The sequence below is a fragment of the Lithobates pipiens genome, unplaced genomic scaffold, assembly GCF_037356315.1.
Source record: "Lithobates pipiens isolate NorthernLeopardFrog02 unplaced genomic scaffold, aLitPip1_a1.2 Scaffold_18, whole genome shotgun sequence".
Taxonomy (NCBI): domain Eukaryota; kingdom Metazoa; phylum Chordata; class Amphibia; order Anura; family Ranidae; genus Lithobates; species Lithobates pipiens.
The window spans coordinates 62,026,272-62,053,711 of NW_027507758.1; the positions used below are offsets into that span (position 1 = coordinate 62,026,272).

Below are 27,440 nucleotides of genomic sequence, written 5' to 3' on the forward strand. Positions count from 1 at the left end.
CCCAATTGTGGGGTGATATTGTAGGTTGTCCATTTGCCTCCAAGAACTTAAAATATTGTTAGATCTGACTATGGTCCATGTAAACTTTTACAACATGGAGGAATTCTTTAAATCACTCTCTGCTAATAAATACCGTATCTACAGCACATAGTACACGATGGTCCCTGGGAAAGAATGCTCCTTGCATTTGGGGTAATTGGGAAGAATGCTCATTGCATTTGGGGTCAGCGGTAAGAATGCTCATTCCATTTGGGGTCAGCGTTAAGAATGCTCATTGCATTTGGGGTCAGGGGGGGGAAGAATGCTCCTGGCATTTGGGGTCAGGGGGGGGAAGAATGCTCCTGGTATTTATGGTTGGGGAAAGTGTGCTGCCTTTACAGATAGCTAAAAAGAACAGTGTCAGGGATTACTTATCAGAGAGGCAGAAATTGCTCAAGGAACCCTTTAGCAACCTCTATGGAGCCCAGGCTGAGAAAGGCTGGTCAACACAGCTGTACATTTGTGTGATGAGGCCACGTAGGATTAACTATACAGCTATAAGGGGATTTTCATACATGCAGGAAAACATCTATTTATGAAGAAAGGGGTAACAAACCTTTCATGTAGCAAGTCATCCATTTAGAGCAGAGTAAGGGCACTTCAGAGATGAAGAGTCACAACAAAGTCAATATTACAAAGTACATCTACATCATTACTAAGCAAAAGAGAGAATTATCAGCACTATTGTGCTTCTGGGTGTTCTCACCATAATTCTCAAGACATAAGAGGAAAAAGATGGGGGGGGGGGGGGGGTATTCACAGACCAGTTCTGTGTAAGTGATATTTGTTATTTAGGCTCTGTTCACACATAGGGGTTTTGTTTTCAGGCAGAAAGTCACGATTTTTGCCACGATTTTGTACAGGTCAAAAGGTCACCAAATGTAAAAAGCAGAAAACGCCTGTAATCTGACAAAAAAAAGAAGCTTGTGTACTTTGAGCTTCAGGAGTTTTGCTTCAGATGACAAAACGCTCAGATGTGAACAGGGGCCATTGAAATGAATGGGATAAGTCTTGCTGGCCGTTTTTAGAGCTGAGGCTTACAGCAGAAAAAAAGACCATAAAACCTCCTAGGTGTGAACAGAGCCTTAATTTAGTAGAAAAGAATAAAGGGCCTGCCCTTCTTTTTACTTATTAAGAGGAGGGAAAGAAGATCTAAAATTGTGTTTTTGCTGCCTCCACTCATTGGTTGGAGTCACACAGAGAATCGTGGCATGGCCCTGCGAGCTAATAAAAAGGCAGGATGACCCAATGCCTTATTTCTGGTTGAGATTTACTTGATTATAGCCAGCATCACTTGAGAAATCTGAACGCAAGGTCATTACTGTTAACGAGATAAGCCTTCAATAGCAAACAGCCTTGAAAGATAAAAGTAGGCATGTTATCGGATATTATGCTTGTTCAAAGAAATTATGTGGAGTGGAGCAGACTGTAGTGTAGGGGACATCAGCACTGGATGGAGGAGGAGTGGTGGACCTTGGGGTGGAGTGGAATGGAGGCTTTCAGACTATGGGTGGGGGGTTAGTGCCACATTTCCTTTACATCTAGTAAAAATCTAGGAATAAAAAAAAAAGTCAGCAATAAAAAACCGACAGAAGCTCAAACCATTTAAAAATATATTTTTTAGCCCTTAAAGTTAAAAGCTGAAGTTTAGCAGAAAAAGAAAACATTCCTAAAGCTTTAGGCCCATCACTTACCTGTAATTAAATATGTCCTAAGAATCGTGCAGGCAGCTAGGCCCTGGAGAAATCTCTACTGTATGGATTCCGGTCCTGTCTCTGAACTTCCAGCGTTGAAATGCTTAACGGCTTCAGAACTTCAGGCAGAGCCGCAGGAAAGATGGTCCGACGGGGACATGCCCCCTTCCTTCCTCCTCCATTGAGAAAAGTTATTTGACTACACTGCCGGTAACATGATCTGTGAATGGAGGAGAGCCTGATCAGTCACAGGATTGTCTCTACCATTCATAGATCTTGTTACAAGCAGTGTAATCAGTGGAGGAGGGAAGATTGGGGCATGTCCCAATCGGACCAACTGTACTAATGTTATGCTTGAAGACCCAGGGCTGTTAACTATTGAACTGGACATTTAAAAACAGGATGAGGACAGGGACCCCTGCAGTGAAGATTTTCTCCAGGGCCTAGCTGCCTGCAAAACGTGGTACATACTTCATTACAGGGGAGAGAGGACTTAAACTGTAGAGAAAACTTTTTTTTTTATTTAGTTAAAAACTTTATTATTCATCTCATTTTACTTTATATGTTGTCCCATTTTATCTACACTCCTCCTTTGCACACCCGGGAAACTGCAATGTTATAATACAGTTTTGAACTCTTAATGGGAAGATTGTACCTTGTGTCGTGTTGAAGTATTGCTTAATGCAGATGCTCCCAGACAGAGTAGACAGAACGGAGACCATACCCAGCTTTAGGCTGTCATATGGGGTTTGCAGGGCACACTCACACAGGGCCTGGAAAAAGAAAAAAAATATATATAAATCTGCTCATCTGTGCAAGGATATCCCAATTCATACACAAAGTGCAGCCACCAGGGGCAGAATTTTCCAAAGTGTGATCCCTATGCATTTACATGGAGAGAGTCTAAGGCAGCCCATGAGTTAATTTTTTTTTTTGTTCAACCAATAGGTTGAAAAAAAATATATAGTCCAGATTCCCCCATCCACACATTTGGACAGGAAAATTCTTCCCACTGAAGTAGGATAGTGGGGAGACTTACTTGGCGTCAGAATACACCGATCAAGGCTGCCGGCTATAGCCAGCAGCGCTGATTGAACAGGAAAACCCAACAATTTAATTGTACAGAAATCAATTGGCAGATCAACTTCTGTACAACCACTATACCAAACCATAGGTCCTTGCTGAACTGGCCAAATTTCAATCCATGTATGGCTGTCTTAAGCTGCAGACAGATATGTGAAAAAAAGTAGTTCAGTTCTAGTGGGGAATAGGAGAGATTGTCCACATCCCTAGTAATAACACATCAAAAAAAGCAACAAAACCCTCTGATGTGACTTTATAGGGCAAGGACTCCAAAAATAGTGTATACAAACAATGAAATATAAAAAATATAGGTTTAATACAAAATATAAAAAACATCAATACATTATGCAGTTTTGATAAAAACCTTTATGTATTGATGTTTTTTAGATATTGTATTAAAAAACATTTATTTTTATTTATTTTTTTTAACGGTTTTCTCAAAAATAAATAAATAAATAAATAATTGTACAATTTTCAAAAGCACAAACATTATGTCTTTTGTTCAGCACAATTATTATACATATTACTCATGTAGGTGATAGCAAGAAGTCTCTGGTCAATTATATAGTCTGTTACAATGTAGCAATACATTAGATCTTTTGGGGTATCAATATATCATTTGCTATTATACAGATTTGAAGAGAATGAGCCCTATAGTATAGGTCCAGTCGGGTGGTATGATAAAGGAGGAGATGCGCTCTGTGACGTTAGACACGTGTCAGTTGTGTTCAGCCAACGGTCCCAGACCTTGTTATATTTTGCAGAGCACCCTCTATTATTATTATTATATTCGAGTGCCATCCATACGCTGCACATAGAGGACTGCTTTGCCGTTTGTAATTTGTGGTTGGACTACAGCTTCCAGTTTTCCTTTTGGGCTTATTTCCTGGGAATGGGACAAGGCAACCCTGGGTGCAAGTCATATACATGCTAATTCAGCTTGACACACACATGAAGGTGGACTTGAAACATCCAGATAGCCATTGTTTGTTCCAATTCATGTCTCACATAGAAACAAAAACGCCCCTTGCCATAGAATCCGTCTAACTGATCTGGAAGTAATTTGCAGGACATCCTGTACTTGGTTGACATCTCGATAGTATTTGAAGTACTCTTCAGACATACTTATATTTTTCTAAATGGCAGGCATTTTGATCCTCGAGCTTACACCTCACTAGATTGCTATATCAAGTTTGTTCACCCCTGATGAAGGTTCTGAATTATCAACAACTGGAAACGCGTCGGGTGTGGGTGATATAGGACAAGCATTGTTTTAATCATATTTTGTTCTGTATATATGTTTGTTTGTTTATTTATTAATATACCAGGAGGACATTGTTTAGCCCATTTGCACTTCCTGGTAATATTATGTACATTGTGTAATTTATGAATAAAAATTGTATATTATTGTGTCCGGAGTTGATGGTCATTTAAAATCCCACCCACTCAGGGGGAAGCCTTTTTTTTGATAAGTATATAGGGATTGGACCACTTCACCGTTATTTGACCCATTTTCAGTTCTTTTCTCGTTTCTGGTCAATTATAAAGACTGTTACAATGTAGCAATACATTAGATCTTTTGGGGTATCAATTTATCATTTGCTATTATACAGATCTGAAGAGAATGAGCCCTATAGTATAGGTCCAGTCGGGTGGTATGATAAAGGAGGAGATGCGCTCTGTGACGTTAGACACGTGTCAGTTGTGTTCAGCCAACAGTCCCAGATCTTGTTATATTTTGCAGAGCACCCTCTATTAATGTAGACAACATTTTTTATAGGGCAATGTGCTATTAACCACTTCCCGACCGCCGCACGACAATGTACGTCGACAGAATGGCACGGGCAGGCATATGGGCGTACATGTACGTCCCTGCCTTGCCGCGGGTCGGGGGCCCGATCGGGCCCCCGCCCGGTGCCTGCGGCGGTCGGTATTCGTACGGGAGCGATCCGGGATGAGGGGGCGGCCATTCATTCATGGCCACCCCCTCGCGATCGCTCCCGACGAATAGAAATCCTTCGTGACATCACTTCATCTCCTGTAATGTAAACACAGGAGAGGAAGTGATGTAATCTCTCCTCCGTGTCGGTATTTTTCGTTCCGACACCGAGGAGAGAGGATCGGTGAGTTGCACCAACACGACACTTCACAGTAGAACATGCCAGGCACACTCACACCCCCCCGATCACCCCCAATTACCCCTGCCCCCCAGTCACAGTGACACCAATGTCATTTTTTTTTTTTTTTTTGCATTGGTGTCATTTGTGACTGTAATAACTGTTAGGGCAGTTAGGGTTAGCCCCCTTTAGTTCTAATGTACCCCCCTAACCCCCCCAATAAAGGTTTAACCCCGTGATCACCCCCCGTCGCCAGTGTCACTAAGGCTGGGTTCACATTGCAGCGGTTTATGAGAACGAATGTGATTCGCACCGCACTGCAGTGCAAATCACATCCGATCTCTGTGCGATTCGAGTTCAGCCATACAGATAGTATGGCTGAATTCGCATCGCACCTGCCGCACCCGCCGCAAATTCGCACGGGACCCTTTTTTTGGTCCGCAGCAGAATCGGATCGCATGGGTGTTCACACCATGCGATCCGAGTTTGCAGATCGCACTGCGATATGCGAACTGATCTGGGGGTGTCATTAACATTTCACTGACACTCCCAGTAGTTCGCATAGGGCAGTGTGAACTGCCGCCGGGAGGCATGCGATGCGGGAACCCGCCGCGGATTCGTGGCGTTCCCACATCGCTCCAGTGTGAACCCAGCCTAATAAGCGATCATTTTTCTGATCGCTGTATTAGTGTCACAGGTGACGCTAGTTAGGCAGGTAGGTATTTAGGTTCGCCGCAGCTTTTTATAGCGCCAGGGACCCCCATATACTACCGCATAAAGCCCCCTGATTGCCCCCTAGTTAACCCTTTCACCAGGGATCACCATATAACTGTTACAGGTGACGCTGGTTGGTTAGTTATTTTTTTATAGTTTCAGGGCACCCGCCATTTATTACCTAATAAAGGTTTAACCCCCTGATCACCCGGCGGGTGTCATTTGTGACTGTAATAACTATTAGGGCAGTTAGGGTTAGCCCCCTTTAGTTCTAAGGTACCCCCCTAACCCCCCCAATAAAGGTTTAACCCCGTGATCACCCCCCGTCGCCAGTGTCACTAAGGCTGGGTTCACATTGCAGCGGTTTATGAGAACGAATGTGATTCGTACCGCACTGCAGTGCAAATAACATCCGATCTCTGTGCGATTCGAGTTCAGCCATACAGATAGTATGGCTGAATTCGTGTCGCACCCGCCGCAAACTCGCACGGGACCCTTTTTTTGGTCCGCAGCAGAATCGGATCGCATGGGTGTTCACACCATGCGATCCGAGTTTGCAGATCGCACTGCGATATGCGAACTGATCTGGGGGTGTCATTAACATTTCACTGACACTCCCAGCAGTTCGCATAGGGCAGTGTGAACTGCCGCCGGGAGGCATGCGATGCGGGAACCCGCCGCGGATTCGTGGCGTTCCCGCATCGCTCCAGTGTGAACCCAGCCTAATAAGCGATCATTTTTCTGATCGCTGTATTAGTGTCACAGGTGACGCTAGTTAGGCAGGTAGGTATATAGGTTCGCCGCAGCTTTTTATAGCGCCAGGGACCCCCATATACTACCGCATAAAGCCCCCTGATTGCCCCCTAGTTAACCCTTTCACCAGTGATCACCATATAACTGTTAAAGGTGACGCTGGTTGGTTAGTTATTTTTTTATAGTTTCAGGGCACCCGCCATTTATTACCTAGTCTCACTAGTGTACCCCTAAATTTAGGGGTGTCTACTTTCCAAAATGGGGTCATTTGGGGGGGGTTTGTGCCATCTTGGCATTTTATGGCCTTCAAAACTGTAACGCCCTTAGAAAGCCTGAAGGCGGTGCTTGATTTTCGGGGCCCCGTACGCGGCTAGGCTCCCAAAAAGTCCCACATATGTGGTATCCCCGTACTCAGGAGAAGCAGCAGAATTTATTTTGGGGTGTCATTTCACATATGCCCATGGCATGCGTGAGCAATATATCATTTAGTGACAACTTTGTGAAAAAAAAAAAAAAAAAAAAGTTTGTAATTTTCCCGCAACTTGTGGCAAAATATAAAATATTCCATGGACTCAACATGCCTCTCAGCAAATAGCTTGGGGTGTCTACTTTCTAAAATGGGGTAATTTGTGGGGGTTTTGTGCCATCTTGGCATTTTATGGCCTTCAAAACTGTAATAGGTAGTGAGGAGTGAAGTCAAATATTTACGCCCTTAGAAAACCTGAAGGCGGTTCTTGGTTTTCGGGGCCCCGTACGCGGCTAGGCTCCTAAAAAATCCCACACATGTGGTATCCCCGTACTCAGGAGAAGCAGCAGAATTTATTTTGGGGTGTCATTTCACATATGCCCATAGCATGTGTGAGCAATATATCATTTAGTGACAACTTTGTGAAAAAAAAATAAAAAAAAATTAAAGTTTGTAATTTTCCCGCAACTTGTGGCAAAATATAAAATATTCCATGGACTCAACATGCCTCTCAGCAAATAGCTTGGGGTGTCTACTTTCTAAAATGGGGTCATTTGTGGGGGTTTTGTGCCATCTTGGCATTTTATGGCCTTCAAAACTGTAATAGGTAGTGAGAAGTGAAATCAAAAATTTACGCCCTTAGAAAGCCTGAAGGCGGTGCTTGGTTTTCGGGGCCCCGTACGCGGCTAGGCTCCCAAAAAGTCCCACATATGTGGTATCCCCGTACTCAGGAGAAGTAGCAGAATTTATTTTGGGGTGTCATTTCACATATGCCCATAGCATGTGTGAGCAATATATCATTTAGTGACAGGTTCCTGGTGGGATCGGGCAGGTGGGATTCCAAACAAGCCCAAGGTATCATTACCATGCAGTAGGTGGGGCAAGACTGCAATCACCTACATGGTCATCAAGAGATAGGTCTGACAGATTAAAGGTTAGTCACACCACATGTAGGGGGGGGGGGGCTGCATTGGGCAGCTATTCGAGTGCAGTGCCATTGCATGACAAGGCAAGAAGCCCTGTCTCTTGTGTCAGCGGTTCACACCACTGCGATGTGGAGGGGTGGGGGCAGTGTGCACTGAAAAAAGAAAAAGTTACTGCTTGAAGTATGTTTTTCCGATACAGTGTGAGGCAATCCACTGCCTTGCACTGTGCGACTGGCATAGGAGCTTAATGAAATTTGTCTCTGTGACATTTCATTAAAGTTCATTAAAAAAGACTGAGGCAGCTCTCTCCTCAGCCCAGCCACAGCAGCACGTAGGGAGACAAATCTGCACCCATCCGATGGGGAGATCGAGGGCCACCCGCTCCACGGCTACTAGGGGACCCTCTGCCGTTCCTCCGGGGCCTGCAGCCGACCTCCGGACCTATTTTTCTCCGTCGGACGCTCCGGCCGGCGGGCCTCCCAAGATGGCGCCGGCCGCGCTGGAGGCGCCGTTACAGGCCTCATCCCCGGCCTCGAGTGAGAGGAGCGGCTGCCGGTCGGGCACCGCGGCGGACGGGACGCCTCCTCCATCCAGGGCAGCCAACCGGATTCCCGCAGCGGTGAGTGCTAGGCAGCCCCCGCCCGCACACCAGGCCACCAGATCAGGCCCGAGGCCTACAACGAGGCCCCTCTCTCCGGGCGCTGGCGCATCCAACCCCCCACGGCACTCTGAGCAATACGCGGCCATGAGGGACCTGAGCCCACTGCAGTGGGGCCAGAGATCCCCTCCGCACAAGACGCCCGACTGGGAGCAGGTCAGTGGGGAGGCCTGGGGGGAGGCAAGTGGCCGCACCAGGCCGGGTCAGCACCCAGGGTACTTGGGGCGCGGATCCCCTCCCCCCCCAACGGACACACAATGCACGGGGGCCCTCCCTAGGCTGCTGCGGGCGGCATCGGACCCCCTCCTCCCCACTAGTTCCCTGGGGTCCCCTCCTTCCATAGAGGACACTGACTTTCCAGCCCTCCCCCCCCGGGAAACCCGCTACCCTGGCCTCAGCGAAGACAAGGGGGTGTGGAGGAGCCCCGAATGGACCAAGGAGTCCGGTCCCCATCACCCAAGCCCCAGAGACAGTCCTCCTCGTGGGCCCCTAACCCGCAGCGACACCGGAGTGGCTCCCCGGCCCCTGTTCCGCATAGATCGGGCTTAGACCCGTTACGAGAAGTGGGACGGACCCGCATGACTCCCCTGGCGCAACCACCTCCTCGGCACGGGGTGTGGGATTCCCATACCGGGCCCCCCCCAGACTCAAGGGAGACAGACGATGGACCCCACGGACCTCCACTGCCGTCCCTTCTGTATCCGACTGGGGGCGACCCCGGGGGGCCCCCCCCCCGAATCTGCTCCCGCAATGGCAGCAATACCTACAAGCAATCCCCACTAAGGAGGACTTTAGGCAATTGATAGAGGATGTTAAATCAACCTGTCGCTCAGAAATACAAATGTTGCACTCCGGTCTCAAGCACTTAGCGGATCGGGTGGAGATGGCCGAGGAGGAGATACAGGAGACTAAAGTGGCGATTCACAGGACCCAAGCACAAGGTGCCGACCATCGTATGCTCCTGAGAGACATGCAGCGTCATGTGGAGGACCTGGATAACAGGGGGCGTCGGCATAACATAAGAGTGCGGGGGATTCCAGAAGCGGATGGGCCGGAAGATCTCCAAATTATCCTGCAAGAAATATTTAACAACCTTCTGGGGGAACCCCCCTCCAAGTTTACTGAAATGGACAGAGCTCACAGGGCCTTGCGCTCCAAAGGCGCGACTTCTACCCCCAGGGATGTCATCTGTAGAATCACTTCGTTCCACATTAAAGAGGACATAATGAGACAAGCCCGCCTGGCCCGGGTGGTGACCTTTCGTGACATCCCAGTGCAGCTCTTCCCAGACCTATCTTGGCTCACACTGCAGAAGCGTAGACTTCTTCAACCATTGCTCCGTACATTGCAGGATGCTCATATTCCATACCGCTGGGGATATCCGTTCGCTCTTACAGCTAAACATCAAGGCAAGACGGCAACCTTGCGGTACCCGGAAGATCTACGAACCTTTTGTGAGGACCTGGGGCTTCAACCTCCCCAGCTGCCTGACTGGGATCTTGTGGCTGCGCAGCCCCCCGCCCCAACCCTGTGGCAGAAGGTCCCCTCCCGCCAACGCCCTCGCAACCGGGAGGCCCCTAAGAAGACGGCCCGCCAAGGAAAGGGCTGAAGTTCTGCATGGCGGCAATTTTTGTGTATCTTTTTCTCCTTTTTTGATCCCGTAGGCCCGCGGGGCGTAAGGGATCGCGGCCCGTTTTGTTTGTTGGTTGGCCGGTGGACTGATGTCCGGACTCTCCGAACTTGCCCTCTTTTTCTGCCTCAAGAGCTCCCGTTTTTTTACTTATTTTTTCTCCTCCTACCAAGTGCCTTCGTGCTGATGTTGAATTATGTTTTTCTTAAGGCTGATGTAAATGTGAGACTGAGACCATGGGTTTGTCACTGTCTCTGTGTCACCCCCCTTCTACCCGGATGCATTGGTGTTGCATCCGGGATTTTGGGAACTGTCTGGCGGCTGCCGTCGCAGGGGCGTTCCCTCAGCTCCCCCCCACCTCTTGCCCCCGGCTTTACCTACGCCGATTGACGGGGGGGGGCTGGACTCCCATGCGGCCGCCAGGCCCGGCCCTCGGGTTCGGGTTCTGGTGGCCCCCTGGGAATCCGATCAGACCTGAGCGATCTGCCTGTTCATGGTCTCCTATGGTTCAATTTTGTAATGTACAATAGTTGTTTATTTAATGTGTGCACCTATGTTTGCGATACTAACCTCTTCTTTCTCTCCCCTTCTCTGCTTTTTCCTCTCCCTCTCCCCTCCCTGTACTCTCACCGTGTCATGGTTGGTGGGCATCGTGGAACTCCTCTTAGAGCCCTTTCTCCGGAACAAGCTACCTCCTGGCTCCTGGCGGTCGTCCTGCATGGTGGATTATGGGTAAGAACCAGCTTACATTCTCATCCCCCTGACATGACTGATGGCTAAGATTTTATCCCTAAATGTCCATGGACTGAATTCTAACGGGAAACGGCATCTGGCACTTAGAGAATTCAGGCAGTCGGGAGCGGATATCGTCCTTGTCCAGGAGACGCACTTTGATAAGGGGGGGTCCTTCGCTTTCGCCTCTCGATACTTTCCTTTAGCTTACCTATCCTCGGGACCTCACAGGAAGGCCGGCGTGGCCATCCTGATTCGTCATGGAGCCCCTTTCATCTACCTTGATCACTATGGGGATCCCGGGGGAGGCTTCTTGATACTTAAGGGCAAGTGGGGATCCCAGCCAATCACCCTATGTACCCTGTACGCCCCAAATGTCCGTCAACATAGCTTTCTCTCCAGACTCCTGTCCCGCTTGTTCAAGACAGATCATGGTTACTTAGTGGTGGGGGGTGACTTTAACATGGCTCACTCCGCTATTGCGGACCGTTTGGCGACATCGGCCCCCCTCCGCTTAAGTACTTAGGGATTCGAAACTGTTTCGCCAGCTGACCCGCAGACACGCTCTTTTTGACGTCTGGCGGGCCCTTCACCCGGCGGACCGGCAGTATACGTTCTACTCGGCCCCGCACCAGCTGCACTCCCGCATAGACTACTTTTTTACCAACAATTCCACGCTGAGAGTGGCCCGACGAGCCCATATCCTACCAATTTCATGGTCGGACCACGCGCCGATCCTACTAACACTGGATCTAGCGGCTCCAGTAAGTAGACCCTACAATTGGAAACTCAACACCTCTCTCCTGCAACATTCCCCATCGCAGGCGGAACTGGTCTCAACCTTGAAACTCTACTTTGCTGAAAATGCGACCCCGGACATTGCTCTCCCCACTTTGTGGGAGGCCCACAAGGCGGTCATCCGTGGAAAGTGCATGGCTCTGTCTTCTGCTTTAAAGAAGGACGCAGAGGCCGCTAGATTGCGAACGGAAAAGGAGCTGGGGCAGCTGGAAAGGAATATGCAGGCTTCTCCGTCACTGCGACTCCTCCGGAAGATCACTAAGCTTCGCACGGTGCTTAAGGATCTGGCGCTCCGCCGGGTAGAAAAGGCTATGCTGCGGGTTAGGCAGACGTACTACGACAGGGGCAACAAGGCGCACTCACTCTTGGCGAGGAAACTTAAAGATAAAACCCTCCTCTCTACCCCACATCAGATTAAAACTAAAAACAACACAGTAGTTTCTCACCCTAAGGAGATAGCAGACACATTTGCGAAATTTTATGAGGAGCTGTACAACAGCGACGACATACCCAGTGCTCCCCTGTCGGCGGAGCTTTCCCAGCGTATGCACCAATATTTGACAGACAGTGGGATCCCCCGCATTCGAGACCTGGATATGGCCTCTCTGAATATGCCCATTACGGAGGAGGAAATAGAACTGACCGTCAAGTCACTACCGGCTCATAAATCCCCGGGTCCGGACGGTTTACCCTACGAATACTATAAAACGTTTCTGCCCCTTCTGCTCCCTTACTTGGGCAGATTGTTCAATGCGTTTCTGTTACATACCCCGGTCCCTTCCGATATGCAACGCTCCTTCCTCACCCTGATACCGAAGCCTGATAAGGACCCCATTCTCTATGCCAATTATAGGCCCATTGCACTCCTGAATGCAGATCTGAAGATCTTCACGAAACTCCTTTCCCTCCGGCTCAATAGGGTCCTAACCTCCCTCATCCATAAAGATCAGGTGGGATTTGTCCCTCTTCGCCAAGCCGGCGACAACACTAGAAAGGTCATAGATTTAGTCGACGTGGCGAATAGGGGGGGCATCCCGTCTTTGCTTCTGAGTTTGGATGCGGAAAAGGCATTTGACAGACTGGGGTGGCCCTTCCTGTTCGCCACGTTGCAGCACATGGGGATGAAGGGACCGTTCCTGCGGGCAATACGCCACCTTTATTCCAACCCGTCCTCCCAGGTTAAGACCCCCTTCGCTACCTCCTCGGCGTTTTCGGTCTCCAATGGCACGCGCCAGGGCTGTCCCCTGTCGCCTTTATTATTTGCTATCTGCGTGGAACCCCTGGCGGCGTCCATCCGGCGGAACCCGAATATCAGGGGCGTCCCGGTTCGGGGCAGGGAATTTAAGGTGTCGTTGTTTGCGGATGATGTCATCCTCACCCTGACCCAGCCCAGGATATCCCTGCCTAACTTACATACGGAGTTGGACCGCTACAGCGCCCTATCGGGCTATAAAATTAATGCTTCCAAATCGGAAGCCCTCCCGGTAAATATGCCGCCCCCGGAGGTCGAACATCTCCGAGCCACTTTTCCATACCACTGGAAAACTGATTCCCTGAAATACTTGGGGATTCATATCACCCCGACCTTCGACTCTCTGTATCAGGCAAACTTCCCGCCCCTATATGGCGTCATTAGGCAATTACTTTCCCAATGGCGGAAGCACCAGATCTCCCTCTTTGGTAGGATAGCTTCGGTGAAAATGACGATTCTCCCGAAACTCCTCTACCTTTTCCAGACCCTTCCTATCCCAGTACCATATCACCACCTGAGAAAATTACAGGCGGACCTGCTAGATTTTACATGGAACTACAAACGTCATAGAATCCCCCGCTCGGTAATGACAGCCTCTCGCTCAGCCGGGGGACTGGCGTTTCCGGACCTGGTAAAGTATTTCCAAGCGGCTCAGCTCCGGGCAGTGACCTCCTGGTTCACCCAGAGGTCGTACAACAGATGGACGGAAATTGAGAAGCTCTGGTTGGCTCCAGTGCACCCTAATAGTATGCTATGGAGCGCCCCAGCACTAACCCCCCGGACCCAACTGCTAGGATCTATATCCGACCTACAGGGCCTATGGCGCAAGCTTTCTAAGATATATGTCCTGGCTTCGGACAAATCGCTCCTGACGTCCTTCCTGTACCACCCTAAGATGCCAGACAGCCTGACGTATGCGATGTCCCACCCGTGGTCTTCCCGGAATCTCTTTCACCTGGGGACCTTAGTGGACCCCAGATCGCGGAGAATGTTGTCTTATGCAGACCTTCAGTCCAAATTTGACCTCCCGAGACAGAGCTTCTACAGCTATCTGCAGATACGACACTTTGCCCAGACCATATCCTCTGATTTGCGCTTCTCCCCTCCCTCCGCTTTTGAGACCATAATCCTTGAGGGCACGGCCCAAAGGGGATTGATGTCGGCTATATATAAAATCCTTAATGCACCCCCGCTAGCTCCGGTAGGTAAACATGCCTACATGCTCAAGTGGGAGGAACAGCTGGGGGAGGAGATCACGGAGGGGCAATGGCAGACGATATGGTCCCAGGCCTCGAAAAGCTCTCTATGCACGCTCTATAGGGAGAACGCGTACAAAATTTTATTTTTCTGGTACATGACCCCGGACGTCCTTCACGCCATTTACCCTACCACCTCTGACAGATGCTGGCGGTGCTTGACCCACAAAGGCACGCTGTTCCACATCTTCTGGCAGTGTCCCCTAGTGGTCCCCTTCTGGGAAGGGGTCCGGCGCCTCTTGGCTGATCTCTTGGATCGGCGGGTGGACCTGGATCCTAAGACCTTCTTGTTGGGCATCCCTCTCCCTACATTGTCGAAGTCCCGCAAGAAATTATCACGGCATATCCTGACTGCGGCGAGATGCCTAATAGCCCTACACTGGAAAAAGGTGCTGCCCCCCGATCTGGGAGCACTCCATGCTAGAGTTCAAGACGTGGAGTTGATGGAGAGGATGACCGCCAGGATACAGGACAGGCTCGAGGCCGACGATGTGGTCTGGAGTCCATGGAACTCCCGGGAGATCCAGCTGTGAAAAAGAAGCAGAGACCACGCACGGTGACTATACCCCCTGCCTTTCCCTACCCCTCCTCCCCCACACTCTCCTCCCCCCTTTCTCTTTACTTTTTAGCCTTTGCTAAACTCTCTTTCTTTCTTCTTATCCCTCTTATCTCCTATACTTCTCACCTCTGCTCTCGTTCTTCTTCTCTCTCTGTTGCTTAGTACCCCTATTTCTTTTTGCCAGCCTCTCTCTCCTTTTCTATCATGGCTGGTGCATGTACGTGCTTTGTTGTTCTTTTAGCACACTACTTTGTGGATGCTGTTTGTCATGAGAGATTGATACTGTAAGAAGAGGTCCATGACTTGATGCGGGGCTACTCCACTGGACCCTATGGTGGGTAAAGCCATTCTTTATTTCTCAGGGTCGGCCCGGCTGTTCGCGGGGGGCCCCCCCGGGCTGGCATTTGCCGGCCCTGGGGGGCCTACTGGGATGGGCCAAGAGGTGGGTGGTCCCTGCGGCCTACTCTTTTCTGTTCTAGCTGTTTTATTCTGCTGTAGTAATGCATGACGTGTAATGCACTTTTTGAAAATAAATAAATATGTTATTTGAAAAAAAAAAAAAAAAAAAAGTTCATTAAAAAAAAAAGTGAACTGTGCAATGCGCCAAGTTCAGTGTATTGACACTGCTACAAGCCCACCGGGCTGCATATAGTACACAAGTACACTTCACTGTAAATCGGACAAGTTATTGCTCCTGTATAACATCACTTGCTTTCTAAAAAGTCCTGGCTACATACAAACTGAGATTTTTCAATACCAGTTGCAACATAAATAAAATAGGGAGTAAATTGCGCCATCTTGTGGCCATGTGTCACACAAAATCAAAACACACCTAAAATGATCTTCATTTTAACAAGCGGCTAGGCAGCAGGTCTACAAGTGGCAGGAGATGATCAAATTTGATTTATGGCAGTTAGCCATGCCAGAATTTATTCCAGAAAATCTATTTTAAAAAAAATGTATTTTCTTAACTAATATTGCACAGTTTTAGACTGCGGCCTCAAATTTAACCTGTGCAGTATAGTCACGCAATGCAACAGAGCACATCAGTGCAGTCAGACATTATAATTCACCAGCAGAGTGCCTCCACACATCAGAGCTAATGCTATAACCCATCACATGAGGCGGTTTGGAATTTATGTGGTCCACAGGGATCCTACAGAAAGTATTATGTGTTTTGATATTTAAAAAAGCCAGTGAAAAAAAAAAAATATATATATTTCTTAGACTGGTTACCATTATTTAAATTGCATGTCAAGCACAAGGCCAGCGGGTCAAATCCAGCCAGGCCATTTCATGTGGGCCTCGCATCTCTCCTGCATTGCGGCACCCCCCCCCCCCCCGTCTCCACCCCCACCTTGTCTCAGCAATCAGCAGCAGAGAGGACAGAACTCCTCTGCCAGATACAGCTCTTCTGCATGCAGCTGCAGAATGGCTAGTCTTTGCTCCCCTCACATCTCAGCAGTCGCAGGCAAAAGGGAGGACAGAACTCCAACTACAGATCCTGTAACTCTCTTTTCAGTAACAGCACCTCTTGTCTTCGCCTTCCTTGGTCTCAACAGACTCCGACAGCCCTCCTGTGGTCCTCCTCTGTCCCCATTTTCTTTCTGGCAGCAGAACAAGGGGAGTGCATTTTGATGCAAGGGAAGATGAGGGACTCTTGATTTCTGATGGTGTGGGGCTTTGACATCTGATGTAAGGGGGGGGGGGGGCCTCTAAACAACTGCTTACAATTATGAGAATAATAAAAAGGAGGGTCATGCACTGCTGGTATCATCCAAGAAACATTATTGGAGACCGCTTAGACAGAGCACCATGACAGAACCATGCTCTGTCCCAGCAGTCTCCAATAAAGTTTCTTGGATGATACAAGCAGTATGTGACCCTCCTTTTCAGACTTTCAGCATCTGCCACAGAAGTGTTAGTGGGGTCCATGCTGGTCTGCACCTGCCTTTCCCAGCTTAAGTTATTACTAAAACCAGTAATAATCAAATACAGAGGCCATTACTGTATTTATTGGCGTATAACACTCACTTTTTCACCATGAAAGTTGGGTGCAAATAGCGTGTGCGTGTTATACGCCAATACTTCCAATTTAGCTGCCTCGGAGGGGACAGGGAGGGGGCCAGGGCAAGCGCTGTCAAATTACATACAGTGAAAATCTCCTGTTTACTTGGCGGCCTCTGTAATAGGAAGTCCTGTCTCCTGGGCCGCCATTGGACCACTGTTCTATCTATCATAGGAAATACTCATGTAATCTGTCGGCTCTCGTCCCGCCCCCCTCCCTGTCCCCTCTAGGCTGCAGATGGGAAGCGATCAGGCTGCACTGACGGCAATGGTGAGGCTGCTGCATTGACGGCAGTGGTGAGGCTGCTGCATTGACGGCAGTGGTGAGGCTGCTGCATTGACGGCAGTGGTGAGGCTGCTGCATTGACGGCAGTGGTGAGGCTGCTGCATTGACGGCAGTGGTGAGGCTGCTGCATTGACGGCAGTGGTGAGGCTGCTGCATTGACGGCAGTGGTGAGGCTGCTGCATTGACGGCAGTGGTGAGGCTGCTGCATTGACGGCAGTGGTGAGGCTGCTGCATTGACGGCAATGGTGAGGCTGCAGATGGTCACTGACCCGTATTTTGCTTCAAAGTTCCTTATTTAAAATTTACGTTTTTTTTCCTGAAAATTCCCTCTTAAAATGAATGTGCGTGTTATATGCCGATGAATACGGTAATTAATATTATAAAGAGTGGTTACATTTATATAGTCTTACAACTGGCCCTTCACAACCATAATGCTAAAGCGGCCCGTGATGAAATTGAGTTTGACACCCCTGGTTACACTTACTTCTATCACACTATTTTACTTTTCCTGTACTGTCCATCCCATTCTCTAGTGATGTCTCCCCCTGATTTTATAGCAGATATGGTGAAGAACATTTTTTTTTCATTTTTTTTCCAATGCATGCTTTATTAAGATTTTTTTTTTTTTACAGGGAAATCCATATCTTCATACTAGTCAAGTTACATGGAGCAGCAAGTGAAAAACAATTATGTAATATTTTTAATAAGGACTTGTTCACACTGTGTGCAGAGTCCTGTGTTTTTTTTCTGCACTGGCTAAATGCAGCTCACCGCTAGGGCACATGGTTTTATAGGTGACCTGTTCATAGCACAACACTGGTGTGATACGTGGTGCGGAAAAATGCAGCATGGAAATTATCCTTTCATTTATGAGGTCTGCATATTCTGCTAGCTATAGAACATGTGACTTCCAACGTTAAGGAACTGTCTGGTTGCAAAGAACAAAATACCCCAAGCCTCACTACTTATGAGAAATGGCGTACTCAGAATCACAGTCAGAAGGGAGGTATCGCTATAATTTATGGGTTACTAGTCTACTCAGTATACCCATTAAGCTTTTGTATATGCTGGAAAGGGACAAGGACCTCCTCAGATGATACCCATGTAGAGCAAATGGCATAAACATTACCATACTTCCTTTGTGGGCAGACTTAGTATAATGTTAATCGAGGTTCATCTCAAAGTTTTAAAGAGATGGTAACTTCCTCTCCTTTATGCGATGTGATCATTTGGGTAATATTTTGTGGGAGTGCCCTTCATACGAAGGGCTTCTGTACAGTAATCTCCACAAATTGCATTACTAACAGAGTTTTTTTATGCCTTTGGCAGCCAAAATCACTATTGCCAGATCATGGAAGAAGTCCACAGTGTCTCATTCCATGCTACCATGGTTTATGGTACATGAACAGATTGCTAATATTGTGAATGACACCAAGAATCAGTTTGAGCTGGTCTGGGATCCCTGGGCCCAATATGTGAATGTTTCACTCTTCATTTGAGGTCTAGTCATAAGTTGAATGGGGCTTTACTGTCCTTAAGGGTCCTTTCACACGGGGCGGATCAGTTCTGATCCGCCCCATGGATATCCGTTTGCTCAGCGGGGATCACTCCGCCGATCCCCGCTGAGCAGGGAGATGACAGCTCCGTCTCTGCACACTGCGCAGGGACGGACCTGTCACAGCGCCGCTCTCCCCTATGGGAGATCGGATGACGACGGACCGCAGTGCCCGTCGTCATCTGATCCGATCCGCAGACGGATGGAAAAATAGCTTTTTCCTCCGTTACACTTTTTCGGATCGGAGCGGGTCGGATGTCAGCGGACATGTCACCGCTGACATCCGACGCTCCATAGACCTCTATGGAGCACCTGTTCAGGTCCGCCTGAAAAACTGACAGGCGGGCCTGAACGGGACATCAGTGTGAAAGAGGCCTTAAGGAGTTTTTTATTTCGCTTTTCCTTTTTTTCCCCCCCTTTTCTATTTTTCTTTTCTTCACTTTCATTGTATCTTTAGGTTAATTATCTCTGTGACAGATTTTGTTGTAAAGAACAGTGGTTAGTGAGAATATTCTGTAGCTAAACTGTATCACAGGTCTCATACCTGCTGCACATGGTAGTTTTCTTTTATTATGATTTATGGATGACTACAAGCTTTTCAGTATCTAAAATACTATTGTACTGCCCTGCTAAGCTGCATCTGTACATTGTCATGGGTTGCTGAAAATATCAATAAAGAGACTGAACATAAAAATTAACAGACACGCTTCATTGGGGCTGTCTCCTAATTCACCAATAAATAATAATAAAAAATCGGATTACACACCTGAACATTGTCTCTGCTCCAGGTATGAGGGGTTTTGTTGGCAAGAAATTTCAGATCTTGAATAGCAAGTCTCTTCACAGCTTTTCTGGGATCATTTTTCAGGTACTGCAGCAAAAGCTGGATCTATATAAATATAGCAGAGTTAGGCTGTGGTGGGGAGGGGAAAAAATGTTGGGGCAACACAAGCATTTGCAAATGTATAATCCAGCTACACTGATACACATCTAAATACTTATTACTTATGCATCTAACATTCTCTTATCTACAATTAGTTCTACCCTTAAAGCTGATATCCACGAGTTGAAAAGACAGTACCAACGTCAAGAAAAGGGAGCTGTAAAAACATGCTTTTAGAAGTGTTTTGCATTAGCATTATTATTATTATTATACAGGATTTATATAGCGCCGACAGTTTACGCAGCGCTTTATAACATTGGAGTAGACAGTACAATGCAATACAATTCAAGACAAGGGGAATCAGAGAGCCCTGCTCGTTAGAGCTTACAATCTAGGAGGGAGGGTCAAGTTATACAAAAGGGTAATAGCTGTGGGGGATGAGCTAATGGAGAGAATAGTGAAGTTGTTAGATGGAGACAGGATAGGCTTCTCTGAAGAGGAAGGTTTTCAGGGATCGCCTGAAAGTGGATAAATTTGGAAACAGTCTGACAGACTGGGGTAGTGAGTTCCAGAGGATGGGCGAAGCTCGGGAGAAGTCCTGTAGGCGGATATGGGAGGAGGTGATGAGGGAGCTAGAGAGCAGGAGGTCTTGGGAGGAACGAAGTGGGCGATTAGGTTGGTATTTGGAGACTAGGCTAGAGATGTAGCTGGGGGCAGAGTTGTGGATGGCTTTGTAAGTGTTAGTATTTTGAATTTAATTCGTTGGGCAAGTGGCAGCCAATGGAGGGATTGGCAGAGAGGGGTAGCAGACACTGTGCGGTTTGTAAGGTGTATGAGTCTGGCAGCAGCATTCATGATGGACTGAAGGGGGGATAGTCTATTTAAAGGTGAACCAATGAGGAGGGAGTTGCAGTAGTCAAGGCGAGAGATAACCAGGGAGTGAATCAGGAGCTTTGCGGTTTCATTGGTTAGCAAGGGGCGTAGTTTAGAGATGTTTTGGAGGTTGAGGCGGCAAGCTTTGGAAAGTGATTGGATGTGGGGCTGAAAGGAGAGTTCAGAGTCCAGGATAACACCTAGCACCCTGACATGTGGGGATGGGTGGATGGTTGTGCCATTACTCTTGACAGAGAAGTCAGGGGAAGAGGGGCGTTGGGGAGGAAATATTATAAGTTCGGTTTTGGACAAGTTGAGTTTAAGGAAGTGTTGTGACATCCATACAGATATGTCTGTTAGTAAGCTGGTGATGCGTGAGGAGACTGATTGAGTGAGTTGAGGGGTGGAGAGATAGATTTGAGTGTCGTCAACGTAGAAATGATATTGAAAGCCGTGAGAGGCGATCAGCTGACCCAGGGAAGAGGTGTAGACTGAAAATAAAAGAGGTCCAAGAACAGAACCTTGGGGGACTCCGACAGAGAGGGGAAGAGGAGTGGAGGAAGTAGAATTGTAAGTGACACTGAAGGTGCGTTGGGATAGATAGGATGAGAGCCACTGAAGAGCACAGTCACAGAGACCAAGGGAGTAAAGTTTTTTGAGGAAGAGGGAGTGGTCAACCGTGTCAAAGGCAGCTGAAAGGTCCAGAAGTAAGAGTACAGAATAGTGTTCGTTGGTTTTTGCAGTTAGTAGGTCATTTGTGAGTTTTAAAAGAGCAGTTTCTGTTGAGTGTTGAGGGCAAAATCCAGATTGAAGGGGATCAAGAAGGTTGTTTTTGATGAGGTAGTCACTCAGTTGGTTGTAAACCAGGCGCTCGAGGAGTTTAGAGGAAAAAGGGAGCAAGGAGATAGGGCATAGGTTGTTAGGATTGGTAGGGTCCAAGGATGGCTTTTTAAGTATGGGGGTAACCAGTGCATGTTTTAGAGCATTGGGGAAAATGCCAGAGGTGAGGGAGAGATTGAAGATGTGGGTTAGAGAGTGTAGTATAGAGTCAGATGGCGACGGTAGTGTTTGAGAGGGAATAGGATCCAGGGGGCAGGTGGTTAGGTGGGCGTTAGAAAGGAGTTTAGCAACTTCGTCTGTAGTGGCAGTTTTGAATAAGGGGAGTGTTGAGAGTACCTGTTGTAGTGGGGTCTTAACTGGGGGAGATACCTGTAGAGTGGAGATTTCATCACGGATTGTATCAATCTTGTTTTTGAAGTGATTAGCAATCTCCTGGGCAGTGAGTGAGTCAGTGGGTGGAGGCGGTGGAGGACGGAGTAGAGAGTTGAACGTAGAGAAAAGTTTATGGGGACTGGACGAGAAGGTGTTAATAAGAGTTGTAAAGTAGGTCTGCTTGGCAGTGTGGAGGAAAGAGTTGTATTTTTGGAGGGCAGATTTGTATTGGTTGAAGTCTTTGAGAGACTTGGTCTTGTGCCACAGACGCTCAAAAGCGCGACTACGTTTTTTGAGAATTCTAGTGTCATCTGTTTGCCAGGGTTGTAGGGGTCGAGGTCTGATTCTGCGTGTAGTGATTGGAGCGAGCTTGTCCAGGGTGGAGGACAGGGTTTTATTGTAGGTGGAAGTGGCTTGGTTGGGACAGGACAGGGGAGAGATTTTGTCATAGAGGTGGTCAGCAGCAGAATAAAGGAGAGAAGAGTTGAAGTTGCGAAAGTTTCTACGGGTGATGGTTAGACGATTGGAGGGAAGGGTGTTGGAAGACAGGGAGAGAGAGAAACTAATTAGGTGATGGTCGGAAAGAGGAGAAGGATTATTTGAGAAGTTGCATGGAGTGCAAAGGTAGGAGAATACAAGGTCAAGGGTGTTGCCATCAGAATGAGTAGAAGCCTGTACCCATTGCTTCAGGTCAAATGAAGAGGTTAGACTAAGAAGTTTAGAAGTCGCAGGAGTGTTTGTATTAGCAGGGATGTTGAAATAACCAAGGATTGTGGGAATTTCTGAAGATAAAAAGAAGGGTAGCCAGGCAGAGAACTCATCAAGGAAAGTTGATACTGGTCCAGGGGGCCGGTAGATCACAGCAATTCTTAGGAAAGTAGTAGAGAATAGACGAATACAGTGAGCTTCAAATGATGAGAGGGAAAGAGAGGGAGGGGAGTGAATAACCTGGAAGGTGCATTGGGGGGGAGAGGAGGAGTCCCACTCCACCTCCCTTGCGTCCATTAGGCCTAGGGGAGTGAGTCCAGTGAAGGCCACCCTGGGAGAGGGAAGCAGGAGAAGGGGTGTCAGATTCTTGGAGCCAGGTTTCTGTGAGAACAAGTAGATTAAAGGAATTAGTGACAAAGAGGTCATGAACAGCCGTGAGTTTGTTGCAGACAGAGCGAGCGTTCCAGAGGGCGCAGGAGAGGGGGGAGCTGGTTTTGGGAAGAAGAGGAATTGAGACCAAATTGCATAGATTGCGACTGCCAGAGGGTGTAGGGTGATGGGTGTGTTGGGTACAGTTAAATAAGGGTAGGCCAGGGTTAGGGGAAATATCTCCAGCGGCCAGCAGAAGTAGAAAAGTAAGGGAGGTAATATGAGAGTAGGATTTGTATGAGGGGACATGCTTCAGTACCCTGGGGGGGTTTATTAGCAAGTGGGTTTAGAGTTAGGAAGAGATGATGAGTGCAGTAGTAAGGAGAGGGGAGAAGTGATGGCGATATGTACAGATTGTGGGGTGGAGCAGGGGGGTGAAGAAAAGGGAGTTTGAGGAGAGAGGCTGCAATTGTGAAAAGGAGGAGAAGTAAAGAGTGCATGTTTCAGGGAGGAAGGAGAGATAATTAGGAAATGAAGTCACCTGCAGTCTGCTGTGGGTTGCGTTGTGCAAATCGCTGAAGTGCAAGAGCAGAAGTGCCACTTATTTAAAGAACCTTCTTTGGAAGAACCCCTGTATGTGCAGCCCCCTGTATGTGTTCCCCCGTAAAGAAGGCCTTGTTCTTATACTGTGTTGGGTGTGGGTTGAATCTGGCAATCAATCAGGAGGTAATATTGGGCACACATTTAGCTGAGAAAATCTTTTCATATCACATTCAAATTGAAACAGGACCAAAGGCCAAGATTGTAAAGATAAGCTAAGCCATAATTTAGGTAAGACTTACTAGCTAAATAAACATTGAAATAATGTGAGCATGCCTACAGGTTGAGATTGAAACAGCAGTGAAAAACTGATTTACCAAATAAGCATGTGAGTAGTAGAGTGAGCAGTAGAATCAGTGTTCAGTTTGAAGTAGATGGGGGTATAAACACATTATTGTGTGTTTAGCAACGTTTCTCTGTTCTCTTCTATTTTCCACTGCCAAATCCAATTACTACAGCTTAAAAATGCTTGATGCGGCTTAACTCTGTATACAGCGGCATCAGGCATTTTTACAGCTGTAACGCTGCTGCTCCAGAATGCACAGGCTCGGTTTTATGGGTTTTTTTCGCAGCTTGAAAACGCCTATGGCACTTACAGCTCCCAAAAGCCTGTGTGTACATGGACACATACCTATGTGCATGAGGCCTAAAATATTTTGTTGGACCAAGCTGGTTTTACAAGCCATTTCCTTCACTAAGGGCTGCACTGGCTGTTAGCACTCTATGAACTATATGTAGCGTCAGTTGCATACAGTACACAGTGCTGGGTACCAGTTGTGAGACAGAGGACTTCCTGTCTCACACCTGGAATAAAACAGAGTCAGTCTAATCGGCGCTCAGCCATTCATAGGTAGCTTTGTATTCTGTGAATGAATACAAAGCTTCCCGTTTTTGGCCAAATCAGAGAACGTGGCTTAATTGGTCCGGCTCCCCACCTAAACCAATCAGAGGAAGCTTTTTATTCTTTCATAGACAAATACAAAACTGGCTACAAATGGCTGAGCGCCGCTCAGACCAACTTATTTTGTTCATGGTGAGAGATGGGAAGTCTGTCTGAAGCTGTAAAACACATTAATAAAATAAATAAATGTAAATCATTATACCTGTTTTGGAATGTCAACCAGTGAAGAAGCAGCCAACAGGGTAAAGGTATGCAGAGTGACAATCACCATCTTTGTAGATGGATATGATGTCACCAACTGCTGTAGAAGCTGACGACTGTTGGAGGCCAAAATGGCATCATGGTGCATGTGCTGGAGTATCGGGATGAGTTTAAGCTTCAAGTCCACCGGGGTAGCCAAACCTGCAAGAAGTATAGACAAACATAACATGTGAAATAAAAGGATATCTACAGCTTAACAGACTTTCCTTAAAGTGTATGTCAGAAATAATAAAACAACCAGTTTATCACTTCAATACATGCAATTTTCCCCATTTATTTTTTTATCCCTGCTGAGATTAATTTGTTTCTCAGCAACAAAATGCTGCTGCTTTCACCAAGAACCTGCCAACACACTGTGTAGGGAAAGTGGTCTTCAGAAATGCAGGGGTAGATTTTGGTCGTGACTGGAATTAAAGGAGTTGTAAACCCTCAGTTTTTCAGCTTAATGCATTCTAATCATCAAGGTGAAAAATCTTTTGTGCTGCAGCAGTCCCCTAGACTCCCCCTCGTATTTGTTATTAACTAAGCCTGATTGTTCCAGCAACAGGTACCAGCACAGCAGCTCCAGCCACTGTCTTGGATCCTCATTGGACAGATTGATAGCAGGAGCTCCCGCTGCTTTCAATCAAATCCAGTGACATGGGAGCCGGGGGGCAGGGCCGAGTCCTGCTGTCTATGCCAATGGACGCAATAGCAAGACTCAGGAGCGTGCCCCCATGGAAAGCGGCTATCCATGGGGGCACGTGAGAAGAGGAACCCAGAAAAGAAGAATCGGCTCTGCTCTGTGCAAAACCCTTACACAGAGCAGATAAGGATGACATGTTTGTTATAAAATTAAATAAAATTAAAATGCTTTACAAATCACTTTAAAAATGTCCTGAAAGCACAATACTAAGCATCATTTGTGTTCAAAATAGTTTATATCTTATACCATGGGTGCTCAAACTGTGGCCCCTCCAGCTGTTGTGGAACTACGAGTCCCATGAGGCATTGCAAGCAGCTGAGAGTTAAAAGCATGACTCCCAAAGGCAGAGGCATGATGGGATTTGTAGTTCTGCAACAGCTGGAGAGCCACAGGTTGAGCGCCCATGTCTTATACATATATCTTAAAAGGTCAAACCCAGTCAGGAGGAAGATTATATCATTAACAATGTGCTTGCTTACCCTTTTCTCTGCTTTGCGATTTTAATTTTTATTTTTTTTACTGCAAGCAGTATAAATAAATTAACCTACAGTATTATCAGCCTCCAGCAGTTGCTGTACAGCACAGCTTGGACTCCAAAAGCAGCACAGGGAGTCAGCCAGGGCTCATGTACTAGCAAGGAAAATGCTAAAAGGAGGGTAGAGCTGACTGACAGATAATCTATTTTGCTTCTTCACCTTTCACTGTCCAGTCACAAGCCGGAGAAGGGATGAAAGCTGTAACCTAGCTCTACTAGACAGGGCTGTGCTGTGTGCCATATCTGTGTTAATAGCACACACGAATAAATGATCTCATACCTTTAAATTGAGGAGGGGTAGCAGGCAGGGTTACCCCCTTTCACCTCTCCTGTTTGCCCTGACAATTGAGCCCCTGGTGGTTAGGATCAGGAGCAATTCTAACATTGTCAGCTTCTGTTATGGCACGATACAGGAGGTGATGAAGTTATATGCGGATGATACCCTGCTCATGTTAGGAGATACTGACAATTCCTTGCGGGAAGCTATGAATACTATAAAACTGAATTTGGTTGATTCTCAGGCCTTAACGTAAACTGAACGAAGTCCGCTCTAATGCTGGCAGATGGAGACGTCACACAAGATGTGGCTTCTGGGTGACCTATTCCTATTACCACTTCCTTTAATATTTAGGGGTACAGGTAACCCCCTTCTCCCAGGATTTAGGTCGGCTAAATATTTCTCCTCTTCTACAGCGCTTTAGAGACTGCATTAAAACATGCAATTCCCTTTGTTTATCTGTAGCAGGGAAGACAAATGTAATTAAGATTATACTCATGCCCCAGTTGCTGTATTTTCTCCATAGTACCCCCATGGTGAACCCATTGAAGATTTTTTGCATTGTCAACTCCCTTTCCCGTACCTTAATATGGAAAGATCGTACTCCGAGAATTAAATTAGAGCATTTACAGAGGCCTAAGGATGATGGTGGGCTAACTTTGCCCAATCCATGGTTGTACTACCTAACAGGTCAGCTCCAGCATCTCATTAGTAATATATCAGCTGTGGAGGAATTGGACAGTATGGTGGGAGGCTCCTCATCAGCTGTGATGCTCTATTCTATTTGTAGGGGCCCCATCCCACAGACACTTGAGGCTCAAGCTTTTGGAATACCACACACAAAATGTATCCGACGTATAACCTTATTTAGAAGTTATGGAATAAAGCCAAATACCTCCAGGAGTAGATGGCTACACTAAATTCAGTCCCATTTGGTCGAATAGTAATTATTTGGAGTTAGCCAAAAGTACAATCTGGGGCTAGGTGGAAGGAGTAATATAGCTCAAACAAATCTTCCACAATGGGGTATCTACCACCCTCTATGAACTTTTACTTGCAGCTACAACATGCTATACAGGCTCAGAGTAAATCTTCCAAGTGGCATCTGTCCCCAACTCTGATTTTCAATCTTCTTAGGGATGCTGAATCTTCTAAAGATATTATTTGTCAACGTTATGCTATGCTCTTGCAGGCATATTTAAAAATGCACCCCTTGAGAGTGATGGAGTGCTGGGAACGGGATGTTGGTCTCTTGGCAGGTGAACAATGGGAAGAGGTTTTTTAGTCGTTAGTGACATGTTCATTAAATGTGACACAGAGACTAACCCAATTATATATATCGCCAAGGGTGTACTATACCCCACATAGGTTACAGGTGATGGGGCTGCAAATAGATTCTAGGTGCTCACGATGTAAACGTGACCATGGAGACTTAATCCACCTTTTGTGGAGGTGTCCAAAACTTCACTCTTATTGGGCAGGGTAGTAAGGTTAATTCTGTATTTCAAGCATCCTTGCCCATATACCCAAAACCTTGCTTTCTTGGTATAC

The 27,440-nt window shown here is 47.1% G+C and overlaps 1 protein-coding gene across 1 annotated transcript in view; it reads right to left on the minus strand.

Annotated features, from left to right (window-relative positions):
• Window positions 1-27,440, minus strand: part of INTS7 (integrator complex subunit 7) — a 128,701-nt gene that overhangs the window by 84,291 nt on the left and 16,970 nt on the right. The window contains exons 6-8 of the mRNA XM_077485738.1: window positions 24,334-24,533; window positions 19,352-19,474; window positions 2,389-2,506 (exon numbers count right to left, since the gene is read on the minus strand). Coding sequence (XP_077341864.1) covers window positions 2,389-2,506; window positions 19,352-19,474; window positions 24,334-24,533 — 441 coding nt within the window. The remainder of the gene's footprint in view (window positions 1-2,388; window positions 2,507-19,351; window positions 19,475-24,333; window positions 24,534-27,440) is intronic.